Source organism: Rhipicephalus microplus, chromosome 3, assembly GCF_043290135.1.
Source record: "Rhipicephalus microplus isolate Deutch F79 chromosome 3, USDA_Rmic, whole genome shotgun sequence".
NCBI lineage: Eukaryota > Metazoa > Arthropoda > Arachnida > Ixodida > Ixodidae > Rhipicephalus > Rhipicephalus microplus.
This window is the reverse complement of record NC_134702.1, coordinates 267,319,476-267,335,824: the sequence shown is the minus strand read 5'-3', so window position 1 is coordinate 267,335,824 and position 16,349 is coordinate 267,319,476. Positions and strand designations below refer to the sequence as shown.

Genomic DNA, 16,349 nt, shown 5'->3' with positions numbered 1-16,349 from the left:
GCATAGGTCTACCATCTTGCCGGGCTAGCAACCATCTTTATCAGGACGACTTGATTAAGACGGTTGTTGATCGACGAAGGGTGTCGCTGATCTACAGTAGACGTGCCTGGCGTGTCAACGACCGAAGAAAGAAGGAACACCTGCTTTCAGAACTGCGCCACGAGAGTAAACAAGCATTTTTTAGTCTGTCCGATGACGCATAGCAAATAGAGAGCGTATATTCTCCCGGCAACCGGGATAATTTATCAAAAAAATTTCTCCCGGCACTCGCCTCCCATTGTCTCTCATAAGCCACGTGACTAACTGCCAGAATAATTTTTTGTGCAGTACTCTCGGCAACAGGAAGAACTTAATTTAACCTATTCAACATAACGTGACGTAACCTAACCTAACCCAACGAACGCTGGGCCACGTCTGTCCAGTTGTCTCACAGTCTAACCTAACCTATTCAAACGCAGGCTAGGCTACGTATGCCCAGTCTGTCCCACAGCAGCCAGTTTTTTTCTCTTCTCCCCATGCCAGTTAGTCTCGTGATATATGAGAGCCAATAGGAGGCGACTGCCGGCAGGATTTTTTTTAAAGAATTATCCTGGTTGCCGGGAGAAGAGGCACTGTTTAGCGAAAAAAAAAACAACAACGCCAGGCCTGTGCGGTGGGCGCAGCACATGTCACAGTGAAAGCTTGAAGAACGGGCTTTCAGAGCCTTTTGAAAACACTCATTGGATAACTACTGCAAGAACACTTGCTTGGTACCCACTAGGACATTAACAATAAACTTTTGAGTAGTGCCGGCATTCGCTATGCTATTTTTTTTCATTCTTCTGAGAAGCGTGGTATCTGCTAAACACTTGCAAGGAATTTTGTGTCCATTGTCCATGCAGTGGCTGACGATGATGAGGAATTATGGATGTAGTGGGTATGTGCCACAGTTAATAGGGAAACAAGAACAAGCTTTTGAAATGATTGATATGTAGGGTTTAACGTCCCAAAACTACCATATGATTATGAGAGGCGCCATAGTGGAGGGCTCCGAAAATTTGGACACACCTGGGGTTCTTTAACATGCACCAAAATCTGAGCACATGGGCCTGCAACATTTCCGCCTCCATCGAAAATGCAGCCGCCGCAGCAGGGAATCCATCCCGCGACCTGCGGGTCAGCAGCCGAGTACCTTAGCTACTTGACCACCTCGGCGGGGTCAAGCTTTTGTAATAGGTTGGAGCATTGGACGGCCCACTCATTATGCTAATCGCATTGTGCGACGACTGGTCCTTCTTTCGCTGTTTTAAAGCGCTTTATAGGTCGTATTAACGCGATTGCTTTCCCAACATCAGCCCTGCCTAAGGCAAGTTTGACAACAAGTCACAAGCACCTGCGTATCTCAGTAGTGCATTATTAGGCGGACACACAGCGGACCCGTGTTCAAGCCCCACTGTGTCACTGGTGCAAGTTTTTTTTTTAATTTCGCGCGATGTGGCTACGAACACTGGTGACGGCGGTGGCGGCGGACAACATGCACGGCCACTGGATAAAAGAGCCCATGGGTACGGCCCACCGCGTGCTCCAAAACCGGCGTTCCCGAACTTTACTGCCTTTTTAACCATGTCTTTCTTACGTCAATTGTCCTTATAAATTGTCTCACTCGATAATTACAAAACACGAACCCTGCCCTACGAAAAAAAGAGAGTATGATCTCCACTACAAAAATTTGCGTACTCGGTGTACGTGCACCTCCCCCAAGGGGTGGCAAGAGAAAAAAAACACGAACACACACACACACACACACACACACACACAAACTAGTAAATTCCTAGTGACTGACCCCCGAAAAAGCCATACAATGTAATAAGTGTTACAAAGTTCTTAACTGCTGCCTTATTAATTATAGAAGCAAAACATGCAAAACCACTTATCTGTGCATTCGATCGGGATCGCTAAAAAAACTTGCCCATCCACCGTGCCAGTCCGAACTCAAAACTCCTGTCCCCGCCCCGTCGCGCTGCAGCGGCCGCAACCGTAACTACGGCTGACACGCGCTCTCCCATTGCAAGCTGCTCTAGTGGCTGGCCGTACCGTGAGCTTTTTCATCCAGCGGCCGTGCAACATGCAACTGCGAGCGACCCGAAAAATGATCTCATAACAGCTTTCGCTGTAAAAGCTTAGCGTAATGCCGAATAACCACTCCTGCCGCTACGTCAAGTGATGCCAGCTATGAAGAATAAGAAACAACTGCTAAACACAAATTATATATCCTCTGAGATTTGAAGAGTGCCTCGCTAATCTTACAATAGATTTTTTCAGATTTGTTTACGAAAATGGTGCCAAGTACACGCAAATAATTTGCTGTCGAAGGTTCAGGACATGAATCTAAAGCACATAAAAGCACCAGTACGTAGCTAACGACCTACAGCGCACTACGGTCACTCGATAGATTACAGTTGGACAGCAACCACTCTCAGCGGTGTGGCTTGTGCGCAGTTTCTCGGCAGTGCGTAGTCGCTAGCGGCGTTGAAACTCTGCAACTTAACGGAGGCGTATACGGTTATTCTGAGGAGAGCGTGGTGCGCGTTCACGCAGATGGGGGCACCATTGTGACTCGAGCACTTTGGAGCGAAGGCGAAGCTATAAGTTTCTCCGACCCTTCTCACGATGTACCTAAGTAGCGATAAACCTTGCTTTGTTGATATACAACTCACTTTATGCAAAACGCATCGCTTTTAAGCAAGTAATGCCGTTAGGCACATTACGTACGCACTACAAAAATTTGGTAATATTGTTATTCGACTGCAGAGATAGGTGATATTTTAGTGATAAGTGATGAAGAAATGGAAGACGTACCTGAACTAAAGCAGTCCTCTGTACTCATTGCAGTCGACAACAGTGCCATTGCCACAATGATTGACCGCGATGCCATCGCTTTCAGCAGCTTCGAGTCCTCAATGAAGAAAACAGAGGTCTCCCACTTCAGTGAGCATTTAAACGTTGGCCCGAATCTTGGCGTGTTACCTGAATACCATTGTGATTTCTTTGGAATCCCTCGGCTGCCTATTGTAAAACCTCCATCGCCCTCTCCCCCTAGACACTGTGGGCGCACTGTACGGGGTCACCAACTTGTGGCAACAGAAGGCTCAACACCAACAAACATTTATTCGTCAGGTGATTAAGTTCATGTAACGGCTATGATGTCCGAGCTTCTCTGTCTCTTCGTCTATTTCACTGATGCAGAGCCCACTGTCAACGTCTGCTGTATTGACATCTCGCCCATTATGGCCACCCGAGTCAACCCGAGTGGCGTGCGCTATAGAGCTGCCACATTGTGCCAGTTTGCACGAAAGCCATTAATAATGCTGCGGTAGACCAAAAGCTGAAAATCTCAGAAAGAAGCCACGTAGCCTGCTCAAACATCCACACACGGTTCACTTTATCTTGCTGCCAATTTTCGGTATGTGGATTCATGCGCCGCTTTGACGCGCGTGCAGCATTCTCTTCGAAGAGGATACAACACGATGCAATCAGGCAGAGGCCTTGGACGGCAGCGCTTTAGGCATGCGCACTGGTGCTCTTCATAAAATACAGATTTTTTATTAAATTCTCCTGTCGTTTTCGCGCATGTCCCTGTGTCCAGTCGAACATAAAATGCCTCTACTAAAATGATATGGACGACTTTGATTCACAAAAACTCGTCAATTTCTTTGTTTAGTAATACTGTTGATTTGCAGTGGGTCATTGTAGGAGGTAAATAAGTGTAAACGATAACATTCAAATCACTTATTTAGGGAAGGTGTTTATATATTAAAGAGCTGTAGTTCCCGCCACTTTGTGTCATTCCTGTTTTTATCTTTTTTTTTCAAATCCCGAAAGTTGCACGGGCATAATCATCACCTGATTTTAAGGGCGCAGTCAAAACTGACCGCAAAAAGCACGCTGAAAAAGAGGACTCTCTGTTACGAAAGGCCAGAACAGTAAGTGACAAGCAAGTAATCAATTCTGAATCAAGGCGTGTCGAAGCCTAACATTGTCAAGAAAATTGTGAAACATTTAATATGTAGCCTATTATTCGGCTACAGTGAGTGGCGCTTATCTCTTTCTTTTAATTAATCATTTTAATTAATCATTATAATCCATTTAATCAATCATTTAATTAATCAACAATTAATCAGCTGCCCGCTCATAATAAGTTCACGTGCTACGTGTCGCCAAACATGCGAATAAGAGTGTTTTCACACTCGTTGTTTGGCTTATAGATGGCGCTGACTGTCACTCCTACTTCTAAATTCACATATAAACCCCAAAAAGTGGATGGAGGGACGGCCGCTGTGATAGCTCAGTGGTTAGAGCATCGAACGCGTTATTCGAAGGTCGTAGGTTCGATTCCTGCTCACAGCTGGTAATTCTTTCATCCACTTTTCTTTCTTCTTTCTTCTTATTTACATTCCATTGGTTCTAATAACTTCCCCTGTACATTCCTTGGCATTACGGTCTGTTATATCTCATTATTATTGTGTTAAAACACGGAAATAAGAGCCCTTAGGTATACACTTCTGCCCCTTATTTCATTGAACGAGGGTCTCGTACTGGCAGACTTGGTGTGTTTAGGTTGTACAAGAGGGACAATTAATCAGCTGCCCGCTCATAATAAGTTCACGTGCTACATGACGCCAAACATGCGAATAAGAGTGTTTTCACACTCGTTGTTTGGCTTATAGATGGCGCTGACTGTCACTCCTACTTCTAAATTCACATATAAACCCCAAAAAGTGGATGGAGGGATGACCGCTGTGATAGCTCAGTGGTTAGAGCATCGAACGCGTTATTCGAAGGTCGTAGATTCGATTCCTGCTCACAGCTGGTAATTCTTTCATCCACTTTTCTTTCTTCTTTCTTCTTATTTACATTCCATTGGTTCTAATAACTTCCCCTGTACATTCCTTGGCATTACAGCATGTTATATCTCATTATTATTGTGTTAAAACACGGATATACGAGCCCTTAGGTATACACTTCTGCCCCTTATTTCATTGAACGAGGGTCTCGTACTGGCAGACTTGGTGTGTTTAGGTTGTATAAGAGGGACAATTATTCAGCTGCCCGCTCATAATAAGTTCACGTGCTACGTGATGCCAAACATGCGAATAAGAGTGTTTTCACACTCGTTGTTTGGCTTATAGATGGCGCTGACTGTCACTCCTACTTCTAAATTCACATATAAACCCCAAAAAGTGGATGGAGGGACGGCCGCTGTGATAGCTCAGAGGTTAGAGCATCGAACGCGTTATTCGAAGGTCGTAGGTTCTATTCCTGCTCACAGCTGGTAATTTTTTCATCCACTTTTCTTTCTTCTTTCTTCTTATTTACATTCCATTGGTTCTAATAACTTCCCCTGTACATTCCTTGGCATTACGGTCTGTTATATCTCATTATTATTGTGTTAAAACACGGAAATACGAGCCCTTAGGTATACACTTCTTACACTTCTCCCCCTTATATATAAATAAATAAATAAGTATATATATATATATATATATATATATATATATATATATATATATATATATATATATATATATATATATATATATATATATATATATATATATATATATATATATATATATATATATATAGTTAAGTAGATCCTTTATGAGCAGTCACAACGTCGTTTATTTCGACGTTTCAGCCAGAGTCTGGCCTTCATCAGGATTGAGGGTTGAGGGTACACTTTGTTGGTGCTCAGCTTTATACAATCTTAAATCAGAGGGGAGAGAGAGAAAAACAAAAAATGAAAACATAAGGAGGACCCCCCCGGGCGCATCTTTCACTCTTCCTTCCCTTTTCTCTCTCTCCCTTTTCTCCTTTTCACCTTTAGGATGCCTGCGGTCTGTGTATCTTTCCTTTGGCTAACGTATTGTTCCCGACCAGATGGCGCTGCATGGCTCTGGCGTTTCGGTGTGGGTGTAAAGAGCTTTTTAAAGAAGTTTAAGCCTTTAACTACTCGGCGCCTCGTCGACATCTTGTCGTTGAACGAGGGGCGCCGCGCATTGCCGCAGAGGCTGGCAAGCGGGTGCAATGTCAATTCTTGCCCGCTTCTGGATTACGCGTGCAGTAGGGGCCTCCCGATTGCGCACAGGGTTGTTGTTGCGCATGTCATGCTTGGCGCTTGGCACAATTGATTGGATAATAAGGTAAAAACAGAAAAAGACGACAGCTGTACTTAGGAAGAGTAGTTACACTTGGAAATATTTTGAGTTGCCCAGTGCCCTTCGCAGCTGCAGTACCGTGAACTCAGTTATTATTTTCATTATTGCCATTATTATTTTCTAATGCCTTAATTGCTTCAAGTGTACGCCGATTGTCATTTATTCCTCTATCGAGGGTGTTAAATCGGTGGATAAGGTATGATTCTCGTTGTTCACGTTTTCGGTTCGACTTAAATTTCTTCTCTAAGCGTGTTACTGATAGTTTGTCGAATGCATGGTCGGAAAGAAATTTATGTAGCGCGAGGCGAAAAAACGAACACAGAAAAGAATAGACTGAGAGGACAGAGTGCTCTGTCCTTTCAGTCTATTCTTTCCTGTGTTCGTTTTTTCGCCTCACGCTACATAAATTTCTTTCAAATGTTTCACCAATAAGACCACATCGCCACACTCAAGTCGGGAAGATTGACATGTTTTGATACAGGTAGACTTGGGGCTGATTTCGCATGGGCTCTTTGAATATTGAAAAGAATCTTAAATGGTGTTTCTGTTTGTCCGATGCACTGCATACTTCACATGTTGCATTCGAACTGGTATACCGCATTAGAGGAATCGCATGTTAGGTTTATCGTTGTTAATCGAAAACTTGGATTGTGTGCTGGTTGCTTTGTGTGTTTCCCGCATCGCTTTACATGGAAGACATCATGACTTTGAACAAGGTTGGCAGGGGTGAGATATTGATTTGAGAGTGGAGAAGTGTGGCTAACACTGACTATAATATATATATATATAATATATATATATATATATATATATATATATATATATATATATATATATATATATATATATATATATATATATATATATATATATATATATATATATATATATATATATATATATATATATAAAGACGCACCGCCAGCAGAGGCTCCGCTGGTGGCACGTTTTATCTATCCCTAGTAACAATGCAAGGATTACCCGCCCGCTTTCAGCGGCTCTCCGTCGCTCCTTTCTTCTTCCTCTCCTTCTTCTTCTTCTTCTTGTCTGTCTGTTGCTGCCTCGTTCGCCGATTTGTCTCCCTTTTTTCTCTTTTTTCTTCTTGTCTTTTTTTCGTTTTGGTGGTTTTCAAACTGTAAGGGTGGCCCTCTGCGAAGGGAACTTGTATCATTTCGCTTAGATCCTCCGAAGAAGGCTGGTCCACCAGCTGAACCTGTTAGGAATAAATAAATATTTTATTGTTTTGTTTCCTATACTGCACTTTCTCGAAGTTTATAACTCTTTTTACGGTAGCCGGAAGAAACACTGGTCATCTAATTTATCATATATATATATATATATATATATATATATATATATATATATATATATATATATATATATATATATATATATATATATATATATATTGTCCAGTAGATCCTCCGTGAGCAGTCACAACGTGGTTTATTTCGACGTTTCGGCCTAGCGTCTGGCCTTCATCAGGATTAAAGGACGCACACACACACACACACACACACACACACACACACACACACACACACACACACATATATATATATTGATACGTGTATGATGTCACGCAGCAAAGGACGACGCAGTTGTCTATGAGGGAAACATGTTTATTAAAGCGAACCTGTGCTCCCCTAACAACTGAAAAAAATACACAGGCGGCGAAGCAGCGGCCAGCAAAACGACGGGCACGCTAGTGAGCGTCGGCGATCGAATGACGCGGCATCGGCTGTGCGGGAATTTATATCCCTCGGCGTGAGGGTTTCTCGAATAGTCGAATTGTATCGAGAACGCCGTGATAGCGTTTGTTAGAAACACTGTTCGTTCGAACAGCGTTTCTAACAAACAACGCTTGAAGCGTTGTTTCTATCGAACAACGCCTGAAGCGTTGTTCGATAGCGTTTTTTCGAAACGCTGTGGTAGCGTTTGTTCGAAACGGTGTGAAAACGGCGATAGCACAGGCCGGCGCAGCCAGGCCGAAAAAACAAAACACAAATAAACAAACCCAATGCATGGTTCGCGGCATTACCCCCCCCCCCCCTTCTAAGAGTGCATCGACCCGATGCTAACATAAGGGACAATCCACACAAATTAAAAGTTCGTCATCGTCCGTAGAAAGGTTTTAAGCGAACCACATGGTCGACTTCGGGCCGCGTGCGTCGTCTTGATGTACGGGAGTCCCCATCGGGGATCACTTCGTACGTTAGTTCGCCAACACGTCGTAGAATCTGGTAGGGTCCGAAATAGCGTTGTAGAAGTTTCTCACTGAGTCCACGTCATCGAATGGGAGTCCAAACCCACACACGATATCCAGGATGGTACTCGGCGTCTCGGCGTTGGAGATTGTAGCGTCCGGCATCCACCAGTTGCTGGTCCGTTATACGAGCTCGAGCGAGCTGGCGGGCCTCCTCCACACGTTGGAGGTATATTTGGACGTCGGCGTTGAGGTCGTCGTCTTCTACGTGCGGAAGCATGGCGTCGAGCATCGTAGTCGGCCATCTTCCGTAGACGAGCTCGAACGGTGTCATCTGCGTGGTTTCTTGAATAGCCATGCTGTACGCAAACGTGACGTACGGGAGGATTTCGTCCCACGTCTTATGTTCAACGTCGACGTACATACACAGCATATCCGCGATTGTCTTATTGAGCTGTTCCGTTAGTCCATTCGTTTGGGGGTGGTACGCCGTCGTTCTTCGGTGATCTGTGTTGCTGTAGCGTAAGATTCCTTGCATGAGCTCCGCAGTGAAGGTCGTTCCGCGGTCCGTGATTAGGACCTCAGGGGCTCCATGTCGCAGCACAATTTGGTTAATAAAGAACTTTGCAACTTCTTGTGCAGTTCCCCTAGGAAGAGCGGTGGTGTCTGCGTAGCGCGTCATGTAGTCTGTCGCTACGACAATCCATTTATTCGCGGATCGGGATGTAGGGAACGGGCCCAGAAGGTCCATTCCGATCTGTTGGAGGGGCCTCGTTGGGACGGCGATCGGCTGCAGAAGTCCGGCTGGTCTCGTCGGTGGTGTTTTTCGTCGCTTGCAGTCACGGCAGCTCCGGACGTAGTGGGTGACATCGGATGTAAGGCGAGGCCAGAAGTATTTCGCCTTGATTTTTGTAATCGTGCGAGCTGTTCTGAGATGTTCGGAAGACGGGTCGTCGTGGCACGCTTCCAAAAATTCGTCACGAAGGTCTGCGGGGATGACAAGTAGATAATTCGTTCTTGTTCCGGGGTTAAAATTCTTCTTCACTAGGATGGAGTTTGCGAGGCTGAATGCTGGTAAGTTGCGCTTGAACGCCCAGGCACGGCCACGTTGCGTCCTTCGAGGTAGTCGATCATGGCGCGGAGGTCAGGGTCGGCACGCTGCTGGGCGGCTAGGCCACTCTCTGTCACGACTCCGAAGAAGGCGCTGTCTTCATCGGAGTCCTGTGGTGGTGGGTCGACGGGGGCGCGGGACAGGCAGTCGGCGTCGGAGTGTTTCCTGCCGGATTTGTAGAATATTGTAACGTCAAACTCTTGCAGGCGCAAGCTCCACCGCCCAAGACGGCCAGAAGGGTCCTTCAAATTGGCGAGCCAACACAGCGCATGATGGTCTGTCACAACCTTAAACGGTCTACCATAGACGTATGGGCGAAATTTTGAAATGGCCCATTTAATAGCCAGGCAGTCTTTCTCGGAGGCAGAGTAGTTTCTCCCCTCCTTCGACAGACCACGGCTTGCATAGGCGATTAACTTTTCCTAACCGCTTTGCTTTTGGATGAAGACGACACCCAAACCGATATCACTGGCGTCCGTGTGCATTTCCGTTTCGGCGTTTTCGTCGAAATGAGCGAGCACGGGCGGGTTTTGCAGGCGTTGTTGCAGCTCACGAATGCTTTTTCTTGGCCGTTTTCCCAGCTGAAAGGGGTGCTTTCTTTCGTCAGGCGCGTGAGTGGCTCTGCAATGCGTGCGAAGTTTGCGACGAAGCGCCGATAGTATGCGCACAATCCGAGAAACCTTCGCACACCCTTCTTATCTTTCGGCCTTGGGAAGTTCGTTCGCAGTGGCTGATGTTTTTGCCGGGTCAGGTAGGACTCCCGCGGCGTTCACGACGTGACCCAAGAACTTGAGTTCCTCGTACGCGAAACGGCACTTCTCAGGCTTCAGCGTTAACCCCGACGTACGAATGGCCTCGAGTACAGATTTCAACCTTGTGAGGTGTTCGTCGAAAGTCCGGGCGAATACGACAACGTCGTCGAGGTATACGAGACAAGTGTGCCACTTCAGGCCTGCTAGCACAGTGTCCATGACTCTTTGAAACGTTGCGGGTGCCGTGCACAGCCCAAACGGCATCACCTTGAACTCGTATAGACCGTCCGGGGTTATAAATGCAGTCTTTTCTCGGTCTCTCTCGTCCACTTCAATTTGCCAGTAGCCGGTCTTCAGATCCATGGATGAGAAGTACTTGGCGTGGCAGAGGTGGTCGAGGGCATCGTCGATTCGTGGCAGGGGGTACACGTCCTTTTTGGTGATTTTGTTTAGTCTCCGGTCGTCAACGCAGAATCTTAAAGTGCCATCTTTTTTCTTCACGAGTACAACCGGCGCAGCCCACGGACTTTTTGATGGCTGTATTATGTCGTCGCTGAGCATGTCATGAACTTGAGTCCGGATGGCTTCGAGCTCGTGTGAAGAAACGCGGTGCGGTGACTGTCTGGTAGGTCGGGCTCCATCTTCGGTTATTATCCGGTGCTTCGCCAAAGGTGTCTGACGTAACTTCGAGTTCAAGGAAAAACACTCGCTCTAGCGACGGAGCAACTCCAGTAATCTGTCCCGATTTTCTTGCGACAGCGCCTGGTTCACGTCGAAAGGATGTGGCAGCCTGGAAGCATCTGCGCGTGCTTGTCAAAGGTGGCGACCGCGATCACTTGACTCGCTTCTTGCGTTTCTTCGAGGAACGCAACTGCAGCGCCCTTGTTTAGATGCTGGTACTCCTCTGTGAAATTGGTGACCAAAACGTGGGATCTGTGTTGCTTAAACCGCGCAATGCCTCTTGCGACAGACACACCGCGGTCTAGAAGCAATCTTTGGTCAGTCTCCACGATAGCGTCGACGTCAGGAGCAGCACCTTCACAATAGACGGCGATCATCAAGCTTGCGTGGGAGGCAGGGTGACGTGACCTTCGGCGATCCTTACAGCAGCACGGTGTCCGAAGTTCAGCTGCGGCGTCGTGGAGTGATCGGAAGAAAACGTTATCGACCTGGTCTGCAGATCAATTATTGCGCCATTGTCCGTCAAAAAGTCCAATCCAAGAATTACGTCGCGGGAGCAGTTAGGCCGAATGACGAACTCCGAAGGGTACGTAGTGCTGTCTATGGTTACGCGCGATGTGCACATTCCACTTGGGGTCACGAGGTGGCCTCCTGCTGTGCATATGTGCGGACCGTCCCATCTCAGTCGTAACTTTCTTTAGCTTGGATGCGAATGACGCGCTCATGACCGAGTAGTCTGCTCCCGTGTCGATGAGAGCGACTACGTCAAGGCCGTCGATGGACAACTGGACGTTGGATGCCGCTTTACTCGAATTTCGGGTGCGCCGGGGCGTCGTATCGCGGCTTGCACGTGTTGATGATCGGGCACTATGCGTCGTCATTGTCGTCTTCTCAGCGGCAGGCTTCGTCATTTCGGGTACGCGTCGCGCAGCGTAGCTGTCGTCGTTTTCGGGGGTCTCGTCAGGGTGTCGTCGGGTCGTCGGGATGAGGGTTGTCGTGAGTCACTGTCTTGCGTCGTTGGAGGGTTTTCATTTTCTCGCCGTTGTGCAACTTCACCTCCAGAAGTTGCTGCTTTTAGCTTTTCCCTCGTGGGCTGGGGGACCTTCCACGGGCGAAGTCAGCATGGCTGCGACGGTTGGGGGATCGTTACGGGTAGGGCGACGGCGAACGGTTGAAACGGGATGGTCCACGGCTGGTGTTCGACAGGTATTCTTCGATCTCAAATGGGCGCTGCCCGGCTCGCCGGCGGGGTGCGTCGACGGAGAACCCACGCAAACCCAGCCTCTTGTACGGGCAGCGGTGGTAGATGTGGTCGGCCTCTCCGCAGTGGTAGCACAGCGGACGATTATCTGGCGTTCGCCACACCTCGGTCTTCCTGGGCGCCTGGTTTCGGGTTACAGGGGGTCGGGCGGGCGACATTGGGCGGCGGTACGGCGGGGCCTCTTGATAACCGGTTGGGACAGGTCGGGGTCAACGAGCAGCAGCGGAGTAGGTCATCGCTTGTGGTTCGCAAGATGCTTCCGACGGCGTGGAATTCCCCAGTGCTTGCTGAACCTCCTCGCGGACGACGTCAGTGAGGGAGGCGACTTGGGGCTGCGGCGTTGCTGGGAACAATTTCCTCAGTTCCTCGCGAACGACGGCGCGGATGGTCTCCCGCAAGTCTTCCGTCGCCAATACAGGGGCGTTTACCGGGTTCACCAAAAGGGTGTTGAGTGGTCTATCGTATTGCCGCGAACGCATATCCAAGGTCCTCTCAATCATCGAAGCCTCGGTGACGAACTCAGTGACGGTCTTAGGGTGGTTGCGGATGAGTCCAGCGAAGAGCTCTTGTTTAACTCCCCGCATCAGAAAGCGCACCTTCTTCTCTTCTGCCATTTCGGGGTCAGCTCTCCGGAACAGCATGTTCATCTCCTCAGCGAACAGTACAACACCTTCGTTAGGGTGTTGCATTCGCGTCTCCAACAAAAGGGCGGCTCGTTCTTTCCGCACAACCGTAGCGAATGTTTTGAGGAATTCGCTCTTAAAGACAGTCCAGTCGGTTAGGGAGTCTTCATGGTTCTCAAACCACGTTCGAGCTGCATCCTCCAAATAGAAGAAGACATGACGAAAAGTTTCTTCGTCATCCCACCTGTTAAAGATGCGGATGCGCTCTAGCTTCTCCAGCCACTCTTCCGGGTCTTCACCAGGAGATCCTCGGAATGATGAGGGCTCGCGAGGTTGTTGCAGAACGACGGGAGGGTTGGCAGCGCTGGTCATGGTGCCTGCGTTGATCATCGTGGGTTTTACGTCTTCTTTCCTTTTTTATCCGGGAGCAGTCCAAACTCTGGCTGAAGGCCTTGCTGTCGGCGGCTGACACGAGTTGGGCGTGCTTGTCGGCTTGGCAATGGCTTAGGGTTCATGTACCCCCCACCTCCACCAGATGTCACGCAGCAAAGGACGACGCAGTTGTCTATGAGGAAAACAAGTTTATTGGAGCGAACCTGTGCTCCCCTAACAACTGAAAAAAATACACAGGCGGCGAAGCAGCGGCCAGCAAAACGACGGGCACGCTAGTGAGCGTTGGCGATCGAATGACATGGCATCGGCTGTGCGGGAATTTATATCCCTCGGCGCGAGGGTTTCTCGAATAGTCGAATTGTATCAAAAACGCCGTGATAGCGTTTGTTAGAAACGCTGTTCGCTATAACAGCGTTTCTAACAAACAACGCTCGAAGGGTTGTTTCTATCGAAGAACGCCTGAAGCGTTGTTCGATAGCGTTTGTTCGAAACGCTGTGGTAGCGTTTGTTCGAAACGCTGTGAAAACGGTGATAGCACAGGCCGGCGCAGCCAGGCCGAAAAAACAAAACACAAATAAACAAACCCAATGCATAGTTCGCGGCAATATATATATTTATACGTGTATGGAAGTGTCGCCCCGACACAGCTTAATTGGCACCCAAATGAAGAAGACGACAACGTGGTTGTTGTGGGTTGGGCTCTCGAGTTTCTCCCGTTGGCCTGCATGACTGCACTCTTTAAGCCGTTGGCAAGACCAGCTCTCGGTGAATAAATCTTCCCCGTAACATCTTTTGGTGGAAGTTGTGAGGTCTTCACACAACCCGGCTCTGGAACTCCGCAGTGGACGCCAGCTTTGTCCAGCCGCGATGCCTGAAACCGGAACTCAGGCCCCGCCATCCCCGCCGGCTCCATCACCTGTGAATCCCCCCCCCCCCCATCTTCTCGATCCTGGCACGTTTTCCGGGACGGACGGCACGGACGTCGAAGAATGGCTCGTATTATTCGTAAGTGCATCAGCAAGCACTACAGGGGGGGCGAAACGCTTATGCTGGCAATTATTCTATTCTACCTACGGGGGGATTCTACCTACGGCACGCGCCTGGTATGAGACGCATGAAGAAGAATTAACCAGCTGGGACACATGCAAGCAAAAGCTTCGCAATTTGTTCAGTCGGTCAGTTGCTCGTCAGATGGCAGCCAAGCAGGAACTCGCGTCACGTGTTCAATCATTGATGGAGTCGTACGTCACGTACATCCAAGACGTACTGGCACTGTGGCGGAAGACTGACAAAAACATGTCCGAGGCGGACAAGATCAGCAACGTGTTGAAAGGCATTGCTGATGATGCTTGAAACAAACTAGTGTGCAAGAACTGCACCACTGTCGACTCCATCATATCTGAATGCCCACGATTTGAACAATCAAAAAGCAGGCGAATAACCCACCACATCGCGAGGCTACCAAACACTGATGCGACTTCGACTTGCGAGGATTCTGCAGCACCCCAATCACTTGCGCATCCTGCCAATATCGCAAGGATTGTTCGCCAGGAGCTGGAAGCCATGGCACTCGCTTGCTATCAGCCCCCTGCGCAAGACAACTGGGCAACAGTCTCGCTTATTCAAGCCGTTGTACGCCAGGAGTTTGCTAACCTGGGCGTTCAGGTTCCCGAGCCCGCCAGACTTACGCCGCAGCCCATGAGCACTCCCGTCCACAACGCTGACCACCACTCTGCTCCACTTGTCGCAGCGGCAGCTTCGAATCTTCGGTTTCCACCACGCTACCGAAATCCATCTGAGTGGCGCACGCACGATGATCGACCCATCTGCTTTTCTTGCTCTCGAGTTGGGCACATCTCCCACCATTGCCGCAACAGGTGGTATTTTTGGCCAAGCTTTCCTAATGTCGACCGCCGTCAAGACCGTGGACACTATTCGCAACCCGTTTTTCCGGATGACCATATTCCGGACCCTTCAGTTCGCCGTTCATCTCCACGCTCCGAATCGTCCTACGCTGACGTCGTCGCCCAAAGAAACTGGTCTAGCCGCTCGCCGTCACCTCAGGGTCGGCCGTCACGCTCCCCTACACGCCGCCGCTCTCCGTCACCGGCTTATTCTGGCCATTCTCCGGGAAACTGACGAGTGCAGCTCCTGGAGGTGGCGCTGCGTTGACGACTTGGAACGAAAACACTCAACCGGCTGCAAATTCAAGACGCAATTTACTTCGGGTGTTTGTTGATGGCCATGCCGTTACTGCTCTATGATGGCCATGCCGTTACTGCACACTGGTGCCCAAGTATCTGTTATGAGTTCTACACTTCGATCTCGCCTGAAAAAGGTTCTCACACCGGCTATATTCTCTACTGTTCGAGTTGCCAACGGAAGTTGAACATCGGTGCTTGGTAAATGCACTGCCCGCGTTACTGTTGCTGGCCACCACACTTCCGTTCTCTTCGCAGTCCTCGATGCTTGCCCACACAACGTCATCCTTGGAATTCACTTCTTAACCGCCCATTCCGCTCTCATCGACTGGTGTACCGGTATCTTACGGCTCGAATTGCCTTTGTGCTCTGATTTCACTCCTCCAAGTCACACTCGGCTACAATCCGTGGAGTGTCTACGGCTACCGCCCAGGCTGCTATGTACATTCCTCTGTCGCCCTTCCCGTCCATTCCTGATGGAGACTATCTGGTGGCTCCCCTCATTGATTTGACCCGTACGACCACGTCGCACTACCACATACTACAGTGGTTGTTGCCAACAACACGGTGCTACTTCCAGTTCGAAACTTCTCTACGTCGACTCAAGTTCTGCCCCAAGACATCACTTTAGCCGATCTTTTCACCCTTGATAAATGTTCGATTTGTTCTTTTACCCCTGACACTAAGACCATGGCGAAACCTGTCATCGCGTCGCAATATAAGGCGTTCCTCGACAAAATAATATCGAGCGACCTCTTACCGTCTCAAGTTGCGGTGCTTCGGAGTGTTCTAGTTTTTTACCTGGATATCTTTGACGTCGACGACCGTCCCCTGGGCCGCACAAGTGCAGTAACCTACTGCATCGACACCGGCGACACCAGTCTACTCCACAAACGCCCTTATCGCATGTCACATGCTGAGCGC

The 16,349-nt window shown here is 48.6% G+C and overlaps 1 protein-coding gene across 1 annotated transcript in view; it reads right to left on the bottom strand.

Annotated features, from left to right (window-relative positions):
• LOC119159824 (uncharacterized) overlaps window positions 1–2,987 on the bottom strand; it is a 202,215-nt gene extending 199,228 nt beyond the window's left edge. Inside the window, exon 1 of the mRNA XM_075891003.1 lies at window positions 2,839–2,987. Within this exon, the coding sequence (XP_075747118.1) occupies window positions 2,839–2,914 (76 nt within the window). The 5' untranslated portion in view covers window positions 2,915–2,987. The remainder of the gene's footprint in view (window positions 1–2,838) is intronic.
• Window positions 2,988–16,349: the final 13,362 nt, after the last annotated feature.